At 40.8% G+C, this 21,497-nt stretch overlaps 1 protein-coding gene across 7 annotated transcripts in view; it reads right to left on the bottom strand.

Annotated features, from left to right (window-relative positions):
• The window catches only part of AREL1 (apoptosis resistant E3 ubiquitin protein ligase 1), a 44,672-nt gene that overhangs the window by 16,771 nt on the left and 6,404 nt on the right, over window positions 1–21,497 (bottom strand). For 3 of the 7 annotated variants that reach the window (XM_079906001.1, XM_079906007.1, XM_079906003.1), the window contains exons 2-5: window positions 9,279–9,599; window positions 5,329–5,389; window positions 4,269–4,495; window positions 3,093–3,330 (exon numbers count right to left, since the gene is read on the bottom strand). In XM_079906001.1, coding sequence (XP_079762127.1) covers window positions 3,093–3,330; window positions 4,269–4,495; window positions 5,329–5,344 — 481 coding nt within the window. In that variant the 5' untranslated portion in view covers window positions 5,345–5,389; window positions 9,279–9,599. The remainder of the gene's footprint in view (window positions 1–3,092; window positions 3,331–4,268; window positions 4,496–5,328; window positions 5,390–9,278; window positions 9,600–21,497) is intronic. The other 4 variants (XM_079906002.1, XM_079906004.1, XM_079906006.1 and 1 more) reach the window with 3 other exon arrangements.

Below are 21,497 nucleotides of genomic sequence, written 5' to 3'. Positions count from 1 at the left end.
GTGCAAATCTAGCAAAACACGTATAAGATTTGTATGTTGAAAACTACAAAACGCTGATTAAAGAAATAAATTCAGGACATCCCCGGTGGCGCAGTGGTTAAGAACTTGCCTGCCAATGCAGGGAATATGGGTTCAAGCCCTGGTCCGGGAAGATTCCACATGCTGTGGAGCAACTAAGTCTGTTCGCCACAACTACTAAGCCCACGTGCCACAACTACTGAAGCTCGCATGCCTAGAGCCCGTGCTCCGCAACAAGAGAAGCCACCTCACTGAGAAGCCCACGCACTGCAATGAAGAGTAGCCCTCGCTCGCCACAGCTTGAGAAAGCCCACGTGCGGCAACAAAACCCTATGCAGCCAAAAATAAATAAATAAAATTAATTAATTAAAAAAAAAAAGAAATTCAGAGGCATACCATGTTTATGAATTCGAAGACTCAACATAGCAAAGATGTCAATTCTTCCCTAATGATATATAATTTTAACACAATTCTTAGCAAAATCTCAGCAAGATTTTTTGGTAGATTTAGACAGTATTATTCTAAAATTTATATGGAAAGGCAAAGGATCTAGAATAGCTAAAACAATTATAAAAAAGAAGAGTAAAGTGGAAAGAGTCAGTTTATTCAATTTCAAGACTTACTGCATAGTTGTGTAATTAAGATTCCGGTATTGGTGGAGGGACAGACACACAGATCAATGGTATAGAACAAAGAACCCACAAATAGATCCCCACAAATATGCCCAACTGATCCCTGACAAAGGTGCAGAAGCAACGTAATAGGGGAAAGCTAGCCTTTTCAACAAAAGATGCTGGAGCAACTGGACATCTATAAGAAAAAAAAAATCTTGGCCTAATATACAAAAGTTAACTAAAAATGGATCATGACCTTAAATATTAAATGTAAAACTAGGAAACTTTTAGGAAAAAAAACATAGGAGAATATCCTTGGAATCTAGGACTAGTCAAAGAGTTCTCAGATACCAAAAGCATGATCCATAAAAGGAAAACAATAAATTGACTTCAGCAAAATTAAAAAGTCTTGCTCTGTGAAAGACCCTGTTAAGGGGATGAAAAGGAAAGCTAAAGCTTGAGAGAAAATATTTGCAAACCACATTTCTAACAAAGGACTTACAGAACTCTCAAAACTCAATAGTAAAAAACAAAAAATACATTTAGAAAATGGATGAAATACATGAAAAGACATTTCATCAAAAAACGGCACACAGAAGGCAAATAAGCATATAAAAAGATGTTCAACATTGTTAACCACTAGGGATATGCAAATTAAAACCACCATTTATAATGGCCCCAAACTGAAAACAACCCAGATGTTCTTCAACTGGTGAATGGTTAAACAAAGTATGGTATATTCACACCAAGCAATACTACCCAGCTATAAAAAGGAACCAACTACTGATATACTCAACCTGGATGAATCTCCAGAGAAATATGCTGAGTGCAAAAAAGGTACATTAACCAAAAGGTTACATACTGTTATGATCCCATTTATATAATATTCTTGAAATGGCAAAATTACAGAAGTGGAGAACAGATTAGTGGGCTGCCAGGAGTTAAAAAACAGGTGGGTGAGGGAGGGAAAATGGGTGTGGCTGTCAAAAGGCAACATGAAGGATCTCTGTGGTGATGGAAATGTTCTGTGTCTTGACTGTATCCATGTCAATAACCTGGCTGTGATACTGTACTTTAGTTCTGTAAGATGTCACCACTGGGAAAAGTGGGTCAAGGTACACAGCATCTCTCTGTATTATCTCTTACAACTGTAGGAAAATCTAAAATCATGTCAAAATAAATAGTTCAGTTTTAGTTTAAAAAGAAAAGGGCTGGTACACATTATAAGGATATGAACTGTTCTCCACTGGCGGCAAGGTGAGGCAACTCCTTTTCGTGTGGAAAGGAGTCTGTGAGTGAGTCACTGAAGCAAAGGAGGAAATACCTGGAGAGGGAGAAGGCTTGGGAGCCACCTTGTCCAGAGGCTTCCTCTGTTATAAGAGAAAGAAAACTGAGGACCTTTCATGCAAACATATGCAAATCTTCTCAAGACCCCTCTTGTTATGGTTTGACTCCCAAAGTGGACACCAACCTGGCTAGTATCTAATGACACCGTCAAAAGGAAGCCAAGGCAGGGCAAACAGGGCAGCCAGGGTCTCAGCACACTAAACGGTATGTTGCAGAGCCAGGAGTTAGAGATTATACTTTTAGGCTTTAAAGCACATGAACATCTATTATCTGGCACAAAGGACACAAGGGGGTAAAAAAAGTTGAGATAGAGGCCTCAATTCTTAAGATGCTAGAAGCTTGGGCGGACACTCTTCAGTAAGAAGTAAAACACATACTGGCAGCAAGGGCAGGATTAGGGTGATTTTACTTGAAAAGGTTTCAAAAATCAGAAGACTTTACCTTTGGTCTATTCTGGCACCCTCACCCCTTAAGAACCTACCCGGCTGATGACACAGCAATTCCACTCCTAGAGAAATGAAAAGATATGTGCACACAAAAACTGTACACAAATGTTCACATCAGCATTATTCATGGTAGTCAAAAGTGAAAACGACCCAAATGTCCATCAACTGATGAATGGATAAATAAAATGTGGTATATCCATATAATGTAATATTATTTAGCAATAAAAGAAATGAGGTACTGATTCATGCTATAGCATGGACAAACCTCAAAAGCATTATGCTAAGTGCAACAAGCCAGTCACAAACGGCCACATATGTTATGATCACGCTTTTATGCAACGCAAATGGCAGAGTAGTACCCAGAGTATGCAAATCCACAGAGGCAGATCAGCGGTTACCTAGGGCTAAGGGATTTGGGGAAAATATGGAGTGACCTGGGTACAGGGTGATGGGGTGATGAAAATGCTCCAAAATTGACTGTGGTGATGGTTATACAAGTCTACAAAGTTTTAAAACCACTAAATTGTGTATTTTAAATGTATGAATTATATAGCATGTGAATTAAATCTCAACAAAGGCACTGTTTAAGAAAAGAAGAAGGAGAAAGGAAAAGAAAAAGGAAGGAAGGAAGGAATGGAGGGAGAGAAAGAAAGAAAAAACAACCTACCAGGCTGAAAAATCTTGTAGTAGGGACTATAGGCCACGTTTAATCCACCAAGCTTCACTGAGATTTCGTACCGCCCAGCCCTACGCACAGTGAAGGCCACCTTGACCACGTTGGAACTGGGCTCCTGGAGGACTTCCTGGGTCACTGGAATTTCCACTGCTAGCTCAACATGAGAGATGTGAACTCTTAGTCCTACAGGCCGATGTGCAGGAAAGGGCTGCCCGTTCTTATAGAATAACTGCAGTGGGGAGAAGAGGGACACCCATTATTGAGCAGGGGGAGAAAATCATTTCCTGTGTTACTTGAGAGAGTGTGAGGAGGGAGGAGGTGACTGGTAAATCTCTGTATCCATCCACTCCTACAGTCCTGCTCACACATGAGGGAACAAATTCTCTCAATGCTTCAAAGAAAACCATTAAGTCACGAACAAATTCTTAATGTATTCTGAGGAGAGGGGAAAATACACCATTGAGTCCATTTCAACTCGACACTTCTGAACTACAGATGCTGCCTACCCTGTCTTACTTGTCCTTTTTTCTTATATTATCACTGCTAACCCAAACGTAAAGGTAAGTCAGTGGGTACCACTGGCACTGAGTGAACAAAAGCACTAGGCAGGGCTAGTGGGGTTCAGACTATGGAGCTAAGCACAAGGCTTCAGTGGAGAAGTCATTGCAGGGGGCAGCAAACTTTCTGCAGAGGGCCAGAGAGTAATGCTGTTGGTTTGCGGGTCATACACAGTTAGTTACTCGACTGTGGTGAACTCCTCAAACGTGAAAGCATACATAGGCAGTACAGGAAGATGAATGGGTGTGGCTGTGTTCCAGTAAGTCTGTATTTATAGAAGCAGGAAGTGGGTCTGATTTGGCCCTTGGGCCATGGTTTGCCAACCCCTAATCTGTAGCACCTACTCTTTTCAGTAATATTTTTCTCACTTTGAAAATGTAACATTAAGCTTTATACTTCTTCCAAGCTAAGCACCTATTAAACCAAAATGATAGAGAAATGTATGACTCTTCAGATGTCAACAATTCCCAAGTTCCTGGGGGGTGGGGGTGGGGAGGTGTTGGAGAACATGAACGTTTCAGGCCAGCACCACCAACAGACTGAACTGGATTCTGGAAGGCAACTGACTCAGAAACCCCAGTGGGTACGGAGACAGAAACATTCCCTTACATGCACTCGGAAGGCCATGCTGTGGCCCACCTCATAGGGGTCCTTCCAATCCCAGGAGACTTTGCATGACCGGGGATCCAGGTAATTTCCCCGCACGTAGTCATATATAGTCCGGTCCCCTCGGCGTTCTCGGTCCTCATTCTGGAGGAAGCTGACTACACGTGCGGCAAGCTCGAAGAGGAACTTAATTGTGAAGAAGAATGCAACCACAGACACTGTGATGCCACCTATGTAAAAGAGAGAACACACACACCACCCGCCAGTTACACATTACAGCTTCTCACTGTGGAGCAAGCAAGAATTCCAAAGACACCCTCCACTGGGTCACTACCTCTGTGGGTGAAGAGAGGAACTTCCATACCAGGGTCCTCGCACCAAATCCCACCCATTGCCTGTTTTTGTAAATAAAATTCTACTGAAACACACCCCCACCCACTTATTTACTGTTGTCTAGGGCTGCCTTTGCCCTAAAGCCGCAGAGTTCAGTAGTTGTGACAGAGACTGTATGGCCTGGGAAGCTGAAAATATTTACTCTTTGGCCCTTTACAGAAAAAGATTACCAATTCTTGTTCTACACCATGGTCCACATACGATGCCTACCCCCAACCTCCCGTCATGTACTGGGTCCTAACATAGTAAAAAGAATGTGCACTCTACTCTCTCCATTTGGAAGCCTTCCCCTTCCTTGGTCACTTGGCAAAAGCCCTCCCCAATCCCTGCCACAGTTAGGGGTTCCTTCTTCTGGGCTCCCTCAAACTCCCGTACATGCATTCATCTATTATAACTTTTCTCCCCCTTCATGTTATGAACTCCATGGAGGCAGATTTTTGCCTTATTCGACTTTGACTCAACAGGAAACAGCATCTGGCACTGGCCATAATTACTCAATAAATATTTCCCAAATGAATGAATAACACTGCCAACTCTGTGAAGGTACATTCTGGCATGCCTGGAAATATTTCTAAGTCTATTTTCAAGGAGAAAGGGGGAGGTAAGGAGGCAAAAAATGATATAAGCAACCCTAACAAAGAAATAATAGAGAGCTCTTTCTATAACGTACCAATGACGTAAAACATCAGGTCCCTTCAATGCCAACAGAGAGCCGAGGATCACAGCTGCAGCTGCAGAAGAAAACTTGTTTAGTTTTTCCTCTAACTCTTCCTTACAGCTGTCTCAGAGAGAGACAAAGCAGAGCATGTGGCTTGAGCCTACCATCTCCAGCCTTACTATCCCTGCTCTCTCTCTAGCTTGACAGGTGCCCTACAACATTTCAGAGAAAGAGAGACCATCATTCCCCCTCCTAAAGACTTCCAATCTACCGACCACCCTAGGAATACCACAAACAGCCACTTCTAGTTACAAAATGTAATAGCATGGCTTTCATCTTCTTGGATCCAGGGCCCCAAGACAGTTTACCTCCCCCATGCAAAGTGGTACTAATTAACACAGGCAAGGAAGATAATGGAGTCACTTTCCCCTTATGTTTGCCTTCTGGAAGTAATTTATCTAAGTAGAAATAGTTATATAAAATGTTTAAAAGGATTATTATCATCATGTTGGCATTATGTAATTAAAATGAACTCTGGGTCATCCCAATAATAAGCAATGGGCATGTAAGAGAAACCATTTTCTTTTGCTGTTACCAATCAGACAAACTAACAGGCCCTGTGGAAGATGAGCTCAGCAGAGAGGCCAAGGAGAGGAAGGAAGCAAAGGAGGAGACTGTACTTCTCAACCTAAGTGATGCCTGCCAAAGTCAGAACAATTCAAATAGGGGCCAGAGTCTGAGGGGAAACTTACACTGTTTTTAGACTTATCTCCAGAATAAGACTTCAATCTTATTACTCATTTGAACCACCCACGGTACTGCCAAGGAAAAATGCAATGCCCACTGACATTCCTATCTTATCACTGAGTTTTGACCTTAGCATAGACTGTACATGCTCTCCAATCCACAATGCACTAAATTCATTCTTTCTTTTCAAGTCAATATATATTAAGGTTATCAATGTTATCTCAACCCAGCACCTTTTATCAGCACTAATATATAACTTAGAGACAAGACAGCTGAAAATTTCTATGCTCAGATTTGGGAGGGACCAAAACAACTTTTTTTTTTCCCCAACCAAGTGTGCTTTTATGTCTGATTATGCTGGGAAAATTTAAGAGAAAGAGTGACCAAAAATGGCCATTAGATCCTTTGATAACAATATATCCAATGGAATCCATAGGGAGTAGGTAATTTGAGGAATGACCATGTCAAGTTTCATAGAAATCCCTATTTAGACTGGTGTCCAAAGTCCTACCGGAAAAGAAAGCCACACAGGGAACATTAGCACTGTCAATACACATGAATTAAGTTGCTCTCCAGAGGACAATATACTAACTCAATATTTGAGATCACAACTAGTGAGCCTCCTTCCCAAACAAGAATCTCATCTCCTGGGACCTTATGCTGAAAAGCTGCTATCATCTCTCAAAAAGCAACTCTCTGCGCCTTATAGGATATACTAGGTGACTTGGTGGAACCGAAACCAGCAGTTAATAATTGTCTTAAATACTCCCTCAGTTGGACGTCATTCAATCTGATCCTGGCCATGAACATTTAGCCCTCAGTAAAGTTACAGCACTCAGTAGAAAATGAAGTATATGTAGGTGATGTTACAGACTTGTGGTCTTAAGTCTCTTACTCCTTAGAGGAATAGAGCAATGCTAAATTTATGGCACACATCATGAGGGCTGGGAAAATTCCGATGTACTGTCTCTGACAACCACAACAACCTTTTCTGTGAGAGGCAGCTGACAAGCAGTAAGTCAGAGCCTGGAGACCAGTTCCAGGGCTGCAACTGTGTGATCTGTCTAAGCTTCAGAATTCTCATTGCCGTAAAAAGAGATGAAGTTTAATAATTTCTATGACACCATCTCCTTTAGTGTGATAGGACTTCAATATAACTCTCCACAGCCATCAAGACTCTCAAATCAAACAGTAGAGCAAAGAGAATAATATAGAGGATGAGGGCATGACTAGACTAGAGCTAGACTACCTGGGTTCAAATCCGTTCTCTGCCACTCACAGGGTAACCACGGACAACTTATTTAATCTCCCTATAATCTGCCAGTTTCCCTATCCATCAAATGGGGCTAATATCTGTGTGTACCTCACTGGGGTGTTGCGAGGATGAAAAGAGTTAACACATGTAAACAGCCTAGAATGGTGCCTGGCACACAGTGAGTTCTCAGTTTTAATTATTATTATAATTATTATCAATAGTAGTAGCAGCATCACTACTCCTTTGTTTCAGAGCCAGTAAGAAACTGAGGGAACCTCTCTATTGGTCCACACTTCATTCAATGAGAAATGCATCAGAACTACAAAAGGCAAGGCTTCTCTTACCATACTTAAAATCTCTGCCTATGTGGGAGTTGTTTAAACTTTTCTAATTTTATGTCTGAAAATTTTTATAATGAAGATTTTAAAAATTAATACTAAAATAACTCATCCAACAAATACTGAGTACCTACTTAATACGCCAGATACTGGGGGAACGGTGTGGAACAGCCATAGTCTTTCTTGGTCCTCGTGGCTGATAATAATGAACTTGACCTTGTTAAGTCCTTGTCCATTTTTTCCCCATTCACTTGTCACTCCACCAAATCATCACCACTGATCTAGATCACCTAGACCTTTTCCAAAAGGTCAATTCTACATTTCTACTCCAATTCCCTTTATTATTTAAAACTCAGCATACCAATTATTACTTTTTTCCAAACTCTCCTCTCTTCTCTGTGAAGCCTCCTTGTGATCAGGGAGTTAGCTCTGTCAATTCATCACTCATTGATGTGATCTTTATAAACTGTCCCCCTTCTCTACAATACCTCTCAAAAAACCTCCCCAACAATACTTACCCATCTCTCAATTTTACCCATGGTCACATTCTAAACTTGCCTTCCTTCTGCATTTTCCTCCTTTCTGGATGCTATCACAAAGCTTCCATGCCTTTGTCTTTGAGTACAGGGTTTCCTTTTACGGTGATCCCTCAAATCACTTTTATTCCAGATTCACCTCTTCTGTAGGCATTTTCTGTCCTCTTACTGTACCTGTCGTGCCCTCTCTGCCCTGTCTCTGCTCCCACCCCACCATAACTTACAACCCCCTTATTGAGCCACCTACCACAGGCCAAACAATGTACTAGGTGTTTTACATGTTAGCCCAAGTAATTGTCACCAATACAACTTGGTAAATAAGCATTATTATTCTTATTTTAGAGACTTGAAAAAAAAAAACCCTAGGCTTAGAAAAGTTGACTTGCTGAACATCTTCCAGCAGGTTAAGTGACTCAAGCCTGTCTAACTCTGAAGCCCAGTGTTCTTAACCTCATATAACTGAATCATGAAAAAGAGTGGAGTCATAGGGATAGTGAAGTATTTGGGAAGAGAAAAGATTTAAGAAACTGGTAAAAGAAAGTGTGAAAAGCATTACCCAATCTTACCGAGGATAAAATTAGAAAGACAAATGCTTACGGCCCCTTTTTAAATCTTTTGAAATAAAAATAAAACGTTACAAAGGAAAATGGAATGCAGTACCAATTATCTAATGCAAAAATATCACTTGCTTACTAAAAGATCCTGGGCAAGTTGCTCAATACTACAGAACTTTGGCTCACAATTACCTACAAAAAAGGGAAAGGGGAAATGTCTCAAGGGAATGTTAGAAAGTTGATTGATATACATATTCTAAAACTGCCTTTTTTTTTTTGGTAAAAGATTTATAATTACAATATCAAATAAATTTTAGCCCTAACATTGAAGATTGGTTGTGAAAAAGTCTATTCCCAGAAATGGAGAATTGATTTCTTCATACTCAAATTGGCTCTGCTGGGAGCAAAGTCAATTCCAACTGCAGCTGTGCACGTCAATGCTATCCCCTGCTGAGAGGGCTTAGAAACTGGTCACTGAGTCCATGTTCTACATCCCAATAATAAGTAAGTCTTAACTAGTCTGTCACCTTACCTTTAAACGAGGGCCCATGTTCTGAGAACCAAGGGGAGCACACCTATCCACCAAAGCAGGTAACTTTTGGCCACTTTCACCTTGTCTTCCAACTTCCACATGAAAGAAAACAGCTGCAAGGTCAAGAGAAAGTGTCTGTCCATCAGACCTTCAGCGAGGGTGTGTCACAGAAGCAGAGGGTCAATGTTTCTGGAATGAACTGCATGAATTCCACGGTGGAGAAATATAATCCCAAAATATAACATCCCTGGACTTCTCTCTAGTGCAGGGTGCAATTGGCTGCCAAAGGGTGCATCTGTTCTGCTGTCTCGGGATCCTACGCTACAAAGAAAAAAAGAGTCAGTGGAATAGATTTTTATCTCTCAAAGAGAACCCCCAGAAAACAACAAAGAGGAGGTATAGAATAGACAATGGAAACCCTGTGGCACTAAAAATAACCAAGGGCAGGTAATCTCTGACCAAGTTTTCCCAATTAAAAGTCCGCAAGAAAAGCCAAGTGGCGATCTCACGGGCTTAGCTGCGTCACTCCCCAGAAGAGAGCTCCAGCACTTCAGTGGATTCCAACCCTTCAGCAGATGCAGAGTAGAGCACAGATTTAGAGTGAGCCTCGTCACAACCACACACCCAGTTTCACTTTAATGGGGCTGGGAACAAGGTGAAGAGAAATGAAAGGAGAGCACAGGCAGGGCTTGGCTGCAGAGGGCCTTGTATGCCCTGATAAGGAATCAAGGTAATACTCAGCTGGAAAGAGGAAACCACCAAAGAGCTTTAAAACCCAATCAGTCAGCCTATGCAGTCTGCTCCCTTTGTACCCATGTATGCATTTCCAAGACACGGTTAAACAATACTGACTTTATCTTTAAAACAGTAAAATTTGCTACTGTGAGTAAGGGGAAAATTTTTGTGAACATTCAGGATAAAGTCACTGAGTAACAAAGTTCAGTAAAGTCAGTCTGTAACTCAAAGATATTCATGAACTAAATGTAGCAGAAAGGGGTTTCTGGCAAGAATAGCCTCCATAGAACACATGAGAAGAAACTACTGATCAGTAAATGAAAAGAGACAGTCCCTTTCCACGTGGCAGGAACTGTTCTCAGTGTTCTCATGTGTATTAACTCACAACCCTAAGACACAGATACAATTATCCCTATTCTATAGATGAGGAAACTGAGGCATTTTCTCAAGGTACTTTCTCAAGATTACACACAGTACATAGTAGAGTTGAGTCAAACCCAGACAACCTGGACTCAGACGCCATGCTTCTGATGACCACTCTACTGCTTCTCCATCATGGGAGACGAAAAAAGAAAACACAAAATGCTAACAAGACCAGAAGAACAGAATGGGTGAAAGCCACCAGATCAAACAAGTTGTCAAACTTTTATAATTAAAAATAAATATGTGTAATTATTTTAAAATATGGTGATAGACTTGCCAAGTACATCAGCCAAAACCTGGGTCAACTAGCAATTGGAACCAGTTTAAAGGAGCCACAAACAAGAGAAGAACTGCATAAACTATAAGAGATCCATTAGAATGCTATATAAGCATTAAAAAAAATACACTTTAAAGAAATATCACAGTGAATCACTCACAAATAAAATGTTAAATGAAAAAGCAAGCACAAACTTATTTACATATCATGAGCCCAATTTTTAAAATATTATATTACATACAGAAGACTGGAAGGAGCAACATAAAAATGTGGTCATCTCTAAGTGTTTTGAATTATAGACGTTTTTATTTTCTACCTGTACCTTTTAGTATTTTCCAAATTCTTTTTTCTGGCTGTGCCACACGGCATACAGGATGGATCAAACCTGTGCCCCCTGCAGTGGAAGCACAGAGTCTTTTTTTTTTTAATTAATCAATTTATTTATTTATTTTTGGCTGTGTTGGGTCTTTGTTGCTGTTCACATGGGCTTTCTCTAGTTGCAGAGAGCGGGGGCTACTCTTCGTTGCGGTGCACAGGCTTCTCATTGCGGTGGCTTCGCGGAGCACAAGCTCTAGGCGCGCAGGCTCAGTAGCTGTGGCGGATGGGCTTAGTTGCTCCACAGCACGTGGGATCTTCCTGGACCAGGGCTCGAACCTGTGTCTCCTGCATTGGCAGGCAGATTCTTAACCACTGTGCCACCAGGGAAGCCCGAAGCACAGAGTCTTAACCACTGGACGGCCAGGGAAGTCCCCCAAATTCTTAATGATGCGGGAACACATAAAAAGTTTCTAAATACTCTTTTTTTCTCCCTAAAAAGGCAAGTTACCCTTTTTTTCAAATAAGGAAACAATATTTTTGTTTGTTTGTTTATTTATTTACTTAGGCTGCGCTGGGTCTTCGTTGCTGCGCGCGGGCTTTCTCTAGTTGAGGCGAGCGGGGGCTACTCTTCGTTGCGGTGCGCAGGCTTCTCATTGCGGTGGCTTCTCTTGCTGCGGAGCACAGGCCCAGGCGCGAGGGCTTCAGTAGTTGTGTCACATGGGCCCAGTAGTTGTGGCTCTCGGCTCTAGAGTGCGGGCTCAGTAGTTGTGGCTCTCGGCTCTAGAGTGCAGGCTCAGTAGTTGTGGCGCACGGGCTTAGTTGCTGTGGCATGTGGGATCTTCCAGACCAGGGATTGAACCCGTGTCCCTGCATTGGCAGGCAGATTCTTAACCACTGCGCCACCAGGGAAGTCCTCAGAGTCCATACTTTTACAAGCTCACCAGGTGATTCCTATGCATGTTAAAGTTCAGGAAACATGGTCTAGACTCTAGAGCAGTCAGCTGAGAAGGGACCCAATATTCTGCATCTCTAACAGGTTCATAGGTAATGTTGATGCTGCTGGTCTGCAGACCATGCTTTCAGGAGCAAGGGTCTATTGCAGGAGGAGCTGGCAAACTACAGCCTGCAGGCCAAATCCAGACAGCTACTGGTTTTTGTTTAAAAAAAAAAAAAGTTTTGTAAAAGAAGAATAAACACAGCCAAGTTTATTCGTTTACATTTTGCCTTTGACTGCCTTTGAACTACAACACAGAGTTGAGTAGTTGCAGCAGAGATGTATGGCCTACAAAGCTTTCCTATCTGACCGTCTACAAAAAAACGTTTACCAATCTCTGGTATAGATGACTTAGTCTTAAAAGTACATAAATGTGTTGTATAAATGAACTCATTTTTATATATCAAAAAAGCATAAAAATCACTTTCTTCCAGTTCTACTACCCCTTCTTAGGAAAAGGGCTATAAAACTGGCAACATTATGCAAATGTTTCTCCTGGCTAATTTCAACTGTTATTTAAAAGTTTTATGCCTTCCATACTCGAAATAGGAATTTCATACAATCATTTCCCAAGTACGTGTTTCATATAATCATGCTTGGATTTCATCAAGGCTATAATTTCCTGAAACCAACCAGTACCTCAGGGACCAAATACTGTATCTGGGTTTCTAAAATTACTACAATACATACTGAGTTTCTACTTTTACAGTGCTATTCTAAAAAACTGCGACCTACTGTATAGCACAGGGAACTCTACTCAGTACTCTGTAATGACCTCTATGGGAAAAGAATCTAAAAAAGAGTGGATATATGTATAACTGATTCACTTTGCTGTACAGTAGAAACTAACAACATTGTAAATCAACTATACTCCAATAAAAAATTAATTAAAAAAAGAAAACTATGTGAAAGTCCACTTCAGAATTCTGGTGCATAAAGAGATAGTGGCAGCACATAGGAGTTCCAAATATCAACCACTGAGTCCCACAAAACAAGACAGGACAAAAGAAAGACGTTCGCTTTGTTAAGATGTAGTCTCCAGCGTTCTCTACACAGAGAAGCACCAGCCGCAAGTCCACGGAAGTCAAACTAAAAAAAACAAATCATTCAATCAAAAAAAGGCCCACAAGTTAGAGTGGTCCAACTAAGGAGGTTCCAAGAAACAAAGTGTACCAACAGACACTTTAGATTATTAGTTTATATTTTCCTTTGCTTAATTTCACCCTTGGTTTATTCTCCCCACCCCAAAATCCCACCATAAAAGATTGCCTTCCCCCATCAAGTTTATACTCTTGAGATATTTATACAGTTGTGTATTCCTGCTACCTTGGTTCAGCCAAGTTATGCAATTTTCATTTCTATCCGTTCCTCATCCGTCAGCCCCTCCAGTCTCTTAATCATTCCTGTGGGTCTTCTGTGAACTCTCTCCAGCTGGTCCCCAGCGATCTGGTAATGAGGTGCCTCCAACTGACTGCAGCCTTCCAGGAACAGCCTCGTTAGTCAGAACAAGATGAGCTCACCCTCCTCGGTTCCGTGACATAATACTCCTGACTAGACTATCCCCCAAAACAGAAAGCTAGAATGCTGCTGTATTAGACTATAACCCCATTCCATGCTCCCCAGATGTGGGCATTGGGGCATGCCAGAATGTGTTAGAAGACAGAGGATAAATGGACACATTCCCACTGCGTCTAGTTATTAGAGGATGAGGTAGTGGGGAGAAAAAATATTCTCATGTTAAAACAAACTCATAGATAATAAAATAGAATGCAAAATATGCAAGAATTCCTAAAGATAAAACAGGGGTAGGTTCAAAACGTTCATATATATTTTGTAGTTGAGGCAGAAAGGCTCCTTGGGGCTCTGTTCCCAGCCCCCAAAGGGTTACATGCCCGCTATCCTCTACCATTAGAGGTACCTGAGCCGAAAATTTGGAAAAGCACTGCAACTCCCCCTCAATTGTTGATATACTACCCCGTTACCACCCATTTCATATACTCACATTTTATTTTTTCTGCTATGTTCCTCTATCCCTAGATATCTATATTTTCTCTTAGCTTAAAATTATTTGCTGGGCTTCCCTGGTGGCGCAGTGGTTGAGAGTCCGCCTGCCGGTGCAGGGGGCACGGGTTTGAGGCCTGGTCTGGGAAGATCCCACATGCCGCGGAGCAACCGGGCCCGTGAGCCACAACTACTGAGCCTGCGCGTCTGGAGCCTGTGCTCTGCAACAAGAGAGGCCGCGATAGTGAAAGGCCCGCGCACCGCGATGAAGAGTGGCCCCCGCTCGCTGCAACTGGAGAAAGCCCTCGCACAGAAACGAAGACCCAACACAGCCAATCAATCAGTCAATAGAAATGCTGTAGAATTATTAAAAAAAAAAAAAACCCCTCAGGGGTTAGTTCTGTGAAACACTGCATACAATTATAAAAAAAAATTATTTGCTAAAACTTCGTGTTTTAGCAAATTCACTATAATTCACCACCAACATCTTTAGGTTCTTCTGTATCATTCATTCTTCATTCATTTCATACTTGTTGAGCATCTGTGGCATGCCAGACTGTGTGCTAAAAGCTAAGGTCACAAGAATAAATAAGACGGGGTCTTTTCTTAACCTCCACGAACCCTGTCCAATGTGGGAGCTGGACAATACAACGTAGCAAGTACCACAAAAGAGGAAAAAACAATATGTGGAGGGCAAAGGAAGGAGAGAAGTAACTTTGCCTGAATGGGGAAGTGTTCACATGAGTGGCAAAGGGGCTATTACTTAAGAATGAGTAAGCATGTGCCAGGCAGAAAGAAAAAAAAAGTACCACTACCCTAGGTAGAAGCAGCAGCATAAGTAAAAGTACTGAGTCAAGAGAGAGTGATAAAAAGTTAAGCATTACAAAAGCAAAGTGTTTAGAAAACCACCTGGGCCATACAGGGTGACTGATTCTAAGTACAGTACAGTGCAGTGGTCAAGAGCATGAATCTCACAACGAAGCAATCCTGGACAAGCTACTTAGCTTATCTTCAGTTGCCTCAGATATAAAATGGAGATGCACTGAGAAAAGAAAGGAATTCAGCTGCGCTTGGGAAGCAAGACTTGGAATATAAGGGAAGGGAGGACCAGCTGAGACTGGCAACTAGACCCAGGTGACTTGGGACCACACGAGAGCCCTGGGGGATACGGCTTTATGTGCAAACCAAGCTGTGGGGTTGCCAGGTTATGATGGTGATTTATGCCCAAGCAGCCCAACCCAAATAAATGAGGAAGATGGCACAGAGTGTACCTGAGGGAACTTGGTTCAGCCAAGTTATACAGTTTTCATTTATATTCATTCCTCATCAGGAAAGATGAGAGATCCAGAGAAATCTCATTTGGAAACAACCAAACAACAATCCAAAATAATAAGCTTTCTGCATTTCTTTTTCAAGTATAATGATAAAAAGAAGAATCCACCTGCACTGAGAACTTACTATATGCCAGCACTGTTTGAAGTGTTTCATATATTATCTCATTTAACTCTCACAGCAACCATATAAGGTAACCATATTATTATGCATATTTTAGAGATTAGGAAACAGAGGTACAGAGAGCTCAAATAACTTGTCTGTAGTCACTAAGCTGACAACTGAAGGAACCAGGCAGTGTGATTCCAGAGCCTACCCTCTTACCCAGGAATACTGATGCATCAAGAAGAACCTCCAAAAAGGGGCTGGAGGGAAAGACATTCTTGGGATAGGAAGAATGAGAGCTCAGAAATATTTAATTTGTAATTTTAAAGGAATATGACTTCATTTTATTAGACTCTAAGCAACAATGACAACAAAACCACAAGAGATGTTTTTTTTGTTTTTTTTTTTTTTTGCGGTACGCGGGCTTCTCACTGTTGTGGCCTCTCCCCTTGCGGGACACAGGCTCCGGACGCACAGGCTCAGCAGCCATGGCTCACGGGCCCAGCCTCTCCGCGGCATGTGGGATCTTCCCGGACCGGGGCACGAACCCGTGTCCCCTGCATCGGCAGGCAGACTCTCAACCACTGCGGCACCAGGGAAGCCCCAAGAGATGTTTTTTAACTAAGGGAGTAAGAGGATCACACATTTAAAAAGAAGTAACTCTGGGGGCAATGTGAAAGAGACTCTGAAGAGAAAGACAGATCAATGGCTGAGAGACAAGAGGATACTGGTCCAAGGGAGCTACTAGGCACTGGCTGTGATGTAGAGAGGGAAGACTAGCATATGCTTTATTTCTGTTAGAAGCAACAGATTGGTGATCTGCAAAGCTGAAAAGATCAGGGAGAGCAAGAAGCCAAGGACAAATCAGGATTTTCTATGCCTGGGAGCCTGGATGAATAATGGTAGAGAATTAAGGAGGCAGAGATGTAAGGAAAGTAATGAGTGCAGAACTGAACATGTTAAGTTTAAAGTGTCTATAGGATATCTAGTTGAGTATATCCACAAGATGAGTGGAAATCAGCATCTGAAGCTATAGATACCAGGATCCTGAGGGCAGTTAAAAGACATGGAGAATGGGAAAAGACTGCCAGAGAAAGGAGGCAGACCAAGAAAAAGACTAATCATAGAAGCCTGAGGGGATCAACGTTAAATATACCCTGCCCTTGCCCCCCAAAAAGAGCTAGCAAATCAAAATGAGAAGAAACTCAGAGGAGAAAAATTGTATTGGGTTGTCCAAAAGGTTCATTTGTTTTTTCCCGTAAGATGGCTCTAGTAGCACTTAGCTGTCTTTAACTTCATTTGAAACAATTTTGTTAGATTGTATGTCACAGCTGTAATATCAGTGTGCATTTAAAAAAAGACTTATCAAAATTGGTGATTTTTTGTGTAGCCATTTTAACATTGAAGACAGAAGAAAAAAAGCAACATTTTCGGCATATTACGCTTTATCATTTCAAGAAAGATAAAAATGCAACTGAAATGCACAAAAAGATTTGTGCAGTGTATGGAGAAGGTGCTGTGACTAATCAAATGTGTCAAAAGTAGTTTGCAAAGTTTCGTGCTGGAGATTTATTGCTGGACAATGCTCCACTGTTGGGTAGACCAATTTAAGTTGATAGCAATCAAATTGAAACAATAATTGAGAACAATCAATGTTATATCACGCGGGAGATAACCGACATACTCAAAATATCCAAATCAAGAATTGAAAATCATTTGCACCAGTTTGGTTATGTGAATCACTTTGATGTTTGGGTTCCACGTAAGTTAAGAGAAAAAACGCTTCTTGATCATATTTCTGCATGCAATTCTCTACTGAAACGTAATGAAAACGTTCCGTTTTTAAAACGAATTGTGATAGGCGATGAAAAGTGGATACTGTACAACAAAGTGGAATGGAAGAGATGGTGGGGCAAGCGAAATGAACCACCACCAACCATACGAAAGGCCAGTTCATCCAAAGAAAGTGACATTGTGTACATGGTGGGACTAGAAGGGAGTCCTCTATTATAAGCTCCTTCCGGAAAACCAAATGATTAATTCCAACAAGTACTGCTCACAACTAGACCAACTGAAAGTAGCACTCGACAAAAAGCATACAGAATTAGTGAACAGAAAATGCATAATCTTCCATCAGGATAACGCAAGACCGCATGTCTCTTTGATGACCAGGCAAAAACTGTTAGAGCTTGGCTGGGAAGTTCTGATTCATCCGCTGTATTCACCAGACATTGCACCTTCCGATTTCCATTTATTTCGGTCTTTACAAAATTCTCTTAATGGAAAAAATTTCAATTCCCTGAAAGACTGTAAAAGGCACCTGCAACAGTTCTTTGCTCAAAAAAGATAAAAAGTTTTGGGAAGATGGAATTATGAAATGGCCTGAAAAATGGCAGAAGGTAGTGGCACAAAAGGGTGAAAATGTTGTTCAATAAAGTTCGTGGTGAAAATGAAAACTGTGTCTTTTATTTCTACTTAAAAAACTGAAGGTACTTTTTGGTCCACCCAATAAAAGTAATTTATTGGAGGCAAAAGGAAGTGACTATTTCTAGAAATTGATGGTCAACTGTATTAGACCGAGTAAAGATTTAGGCCAGAGGGGGAATTCAAAATCAGCCCTCAAGTTTTTTTTCCTTAGTTATTTAGAACTCTCATTCTCTGATCTAGCAACTTCTTCAAATAAAATTTGTATTTTATTTCCATCTGTTTTCATTAATAATATTAACCTCAACTTGACCCAACACTGATAACTAGTAAGCTCTTTGCAACTCAGTTCAGTGATATTATTATTTCAAAATTATTTTAATGCCTATAACAAATTCAGATCCAAACTAATTTAAATCCATTCTCTAATCCTATATAAATGACTGGTTAAAAAAAATCTCTTGTCAAATCTCTTGTCAAAATCAGTTTCACTGAAGTATAATTTATATCTAGTAAGTCACCAATTTAGAGCATACAATTAAGAGTTTTGACAACTGTATAAGGTTATGATATAAAATACAATCATGATACAGAACACTTCATCATCCCCAAAAGTTCCCTCATGATCCTTTGCAGTCAGCCCCCTCCTCCACCCTCCTGCACAACCACTGATGTACTTTCTTTTGCTATAATTTTGCCTTTTACAGAATGCCACAGAAATGACATCACATAGAAAATGTAGTCTTTTGTGTGTGACAACACTTTTGAGCTCCATACATGCCATTACTTGTATCAGTTGTACATTCCCCTTTACTGCTGGTAGTAGTCGTCCATTATGTGGACGTACAACAATTTGTTTATCCATTCACCAGTACAGGACATTCTATCCAGGCTGGGGCTATTATGGGTATACATTCAAGTACAAGTGTAATGTGGACACACGTTTTCATTTCTCTTGGGTAAACAGCTAAGAGTGGGATTGCCAGGTCGTGTGGTTAGTATATATTTAATCTACAAGAAACCGCCAAACTGTTTTCCAAAGCGGCTGTACCACCTTGCACTTCCACCAGCAATGTATGGGAGGTCCCGTTACTATACCCACTTATGCTTGGTATTATCAATCTTTTAAATTTTACCCATTCTAATAGGTGTGAAGTGGTATCTCACTGTGGTTTTAATTTCCCTAAGGACGAACAATATTGAATATCTTTTCATGGGCCTGTTGGCTATTTATAAAGCTTCTCTGGTATCCAAATCTTCTGCCATTTTAAAAAACTGAGCTGTCTTCTTACTACTGAGTTGTAAGAGTTCTTTATAAATTCTGAATACAAGTCCTTTATTAGATATACATTCGGCAAATATTTTCTGTGGCTTGCCTTTTCATTTTCTTAAGTGTTGTTCAAAGAGTAACAGTTTCTAATTTTCCTACCTTGATGAAATCCAACTTATTAATCTTTTTCTTCCTTTTATAGTTTGTGCTTTTTCATGTCTTATTTCTTTAAAAAAATCTTTGCCTAACTCAACGTCACGAAGATTTTCTTCTATAAGTTTTACCTAAAAGTTTTGCATAAGAAAATCTCTTGTCAAAGTTTTCTTTAAATTTTTATTTATTTATTTGTTTGTTTGTTTATTTATGGCTGCATTGGGTCTTTGTTGCTGCATGCAGGTTTTCTCTAGCTGGGGCAAGCGGGGGCTACTCTTTGTTGCGGAGCACAGGCTCTAGGTGCGCGGGCTTCAGTAGTTGCGGCACGCGGGCTCTAGAGCGCAGGCTCAGTGGTTGTGGCACACGGGCTTAGGTGCTCCGCGACATGTGGGATCTTCCCAGACCAGGGCTCGAGCCCGTGTCCCCTGGATTGGCAGGCGGATTCTTAACCACTGTGCCACCAGGGAAATCCACTGTCAAAGTTTTTAGCAAGATTTTTTAAGAAACACCTGCATTCCATTTATCTCATCATTAGTCACACAGTTTTATTATCCCTTTGTTTCTTTCAAAATCAACTTCCCACATTAAGAACCACTATTTAAGTTATAGTCTATTTCAGAATTGGAAAGATTTTTATCTTTTAACAGATGTTCCACTTCTTCAATCTAATAAACGGCATTTCTAAATGTAGGCAAGATCTTAGTCCCTCAGTTCTCCTCAAATGACATAAAATTTCTGGACCCCTGATGCTTGTTTTTAAAAGTAATTCTACATTTCTTAATTCAATGTGGATTCCATTACATCAGTCTCTTTCAAATAATCCAGAGTTCTTCAGACTCAAAATTAAATGAATAGTATATATAAAACTATTCTATGCCCCCTGGAATAGAGAATAGTTCAAAGAAAGTAGGAGAAAGGTATATAAAGCTAATGTTAGTAAAACAGGGAGAAATGAAACAAGAAATTATCATTGCTCATTTTGTAACTTCATGGAATGTCTGGAGAAAAACAAAGTAGAAGACTGGCTCATCTCTGTCCCTATCACAGTCTTTACTCTAAATCAAGAAAATAGCAGCATTATTTACAACTCCCTCCTACCCTGATGTTTTTTCTGTTTACCAAGCTGACTCTACTGTGCCCAATCCACAGATTTAGAACAGGCCCCTGTGTTCCCACACCATGGCAGCTTTTATGCTTAGGTGACCCTGGGCCACCGAATCTTGGCTGTAACAGGAAAAATTTTAAACTAATTCTCTGAATCTGACAAGCCGTCTCCCTCAATAAGTCTAGGAAGTTTTTATTTCATTAACTGTGCATGAAGTGGCAGGCAAACAGCCAGATCTACAGCCCAGTGGGGTGAAACTGGAATTGTCACACATATACTCAAAAGCTAACGCAATTTCTAACTATACTACCATCTATTACTTTCAGTTCTACTCTTATTTTTTAAGGAAAATAAATTATTTATATAATCAGAAGAAAGAGGAACCTTAAATGAATACTTTATAGTTCCTTGTTTAAGATTCTGGGAAGAAAAACTCAACTAGCCACAGAAATGATAACTTAAGATGGCTCAAACTGAAGGAGAAACTCAACACTTAATGGTATTCAAAACAAAATTTCTGTTGACCTAATAATCAATGTTACCAAACAAGGGTTTATTAATTTCTTCAAATGTGTATTAAGAACCTATTACATGGGGCCTCCCTGGTGGCACAGTGGTTAAGAATCCCCCTGCCAATGCAGGGGATACGGGTTCGAGCCCTGGTGCGGGAAGATCCCACATGCCACGGAGCAACTAAGCCCGTGCGCTACAACTACTGACTGAGCCTGCAATCTAGAGCCCGTGAGCCACAACCACTGAAGCCCATGCGCCTAGAGCCCATGCTCTGCAACAAGAGAAACCACAGCAATGAGAAGCCCATGCACCGCAACGAAGAGTAGTCCCTGCTCACCACGACTAGAGAAAGCCCGCACACAGCAACGAAGACCCAACACAGCCAAAAATAAATAAATTTTTAAAAAAAGAACCTATTACATGCCAAGCAATATGTTGGATGCTTAGGATTCCAAAATAAGATAGTCCCTGACCCCTTAGAAACAAACTAGTAAAGAAGACAGACAAGTAAATAATTGGTGATAGTTCCATATAGTAAAATCTATGAGGTGGGGCTTCCCTGGTGGCGC

Source organism: Stenella coeruleoalba (assembly GCF_951394435.1).
Source record: "Stenella coeruleoalba genome assembly, chromosome: 2".
Classification (NCBI taxonomy): Eukaryota; Metazoa; Chordata; class Mammalia; order Artiodactyla; family Delphinidae; genus Stenella; species Stenella coeruleoalba.
This window is presented reverse-complemented; position numbering and strand designations above follow the sequence as displayed.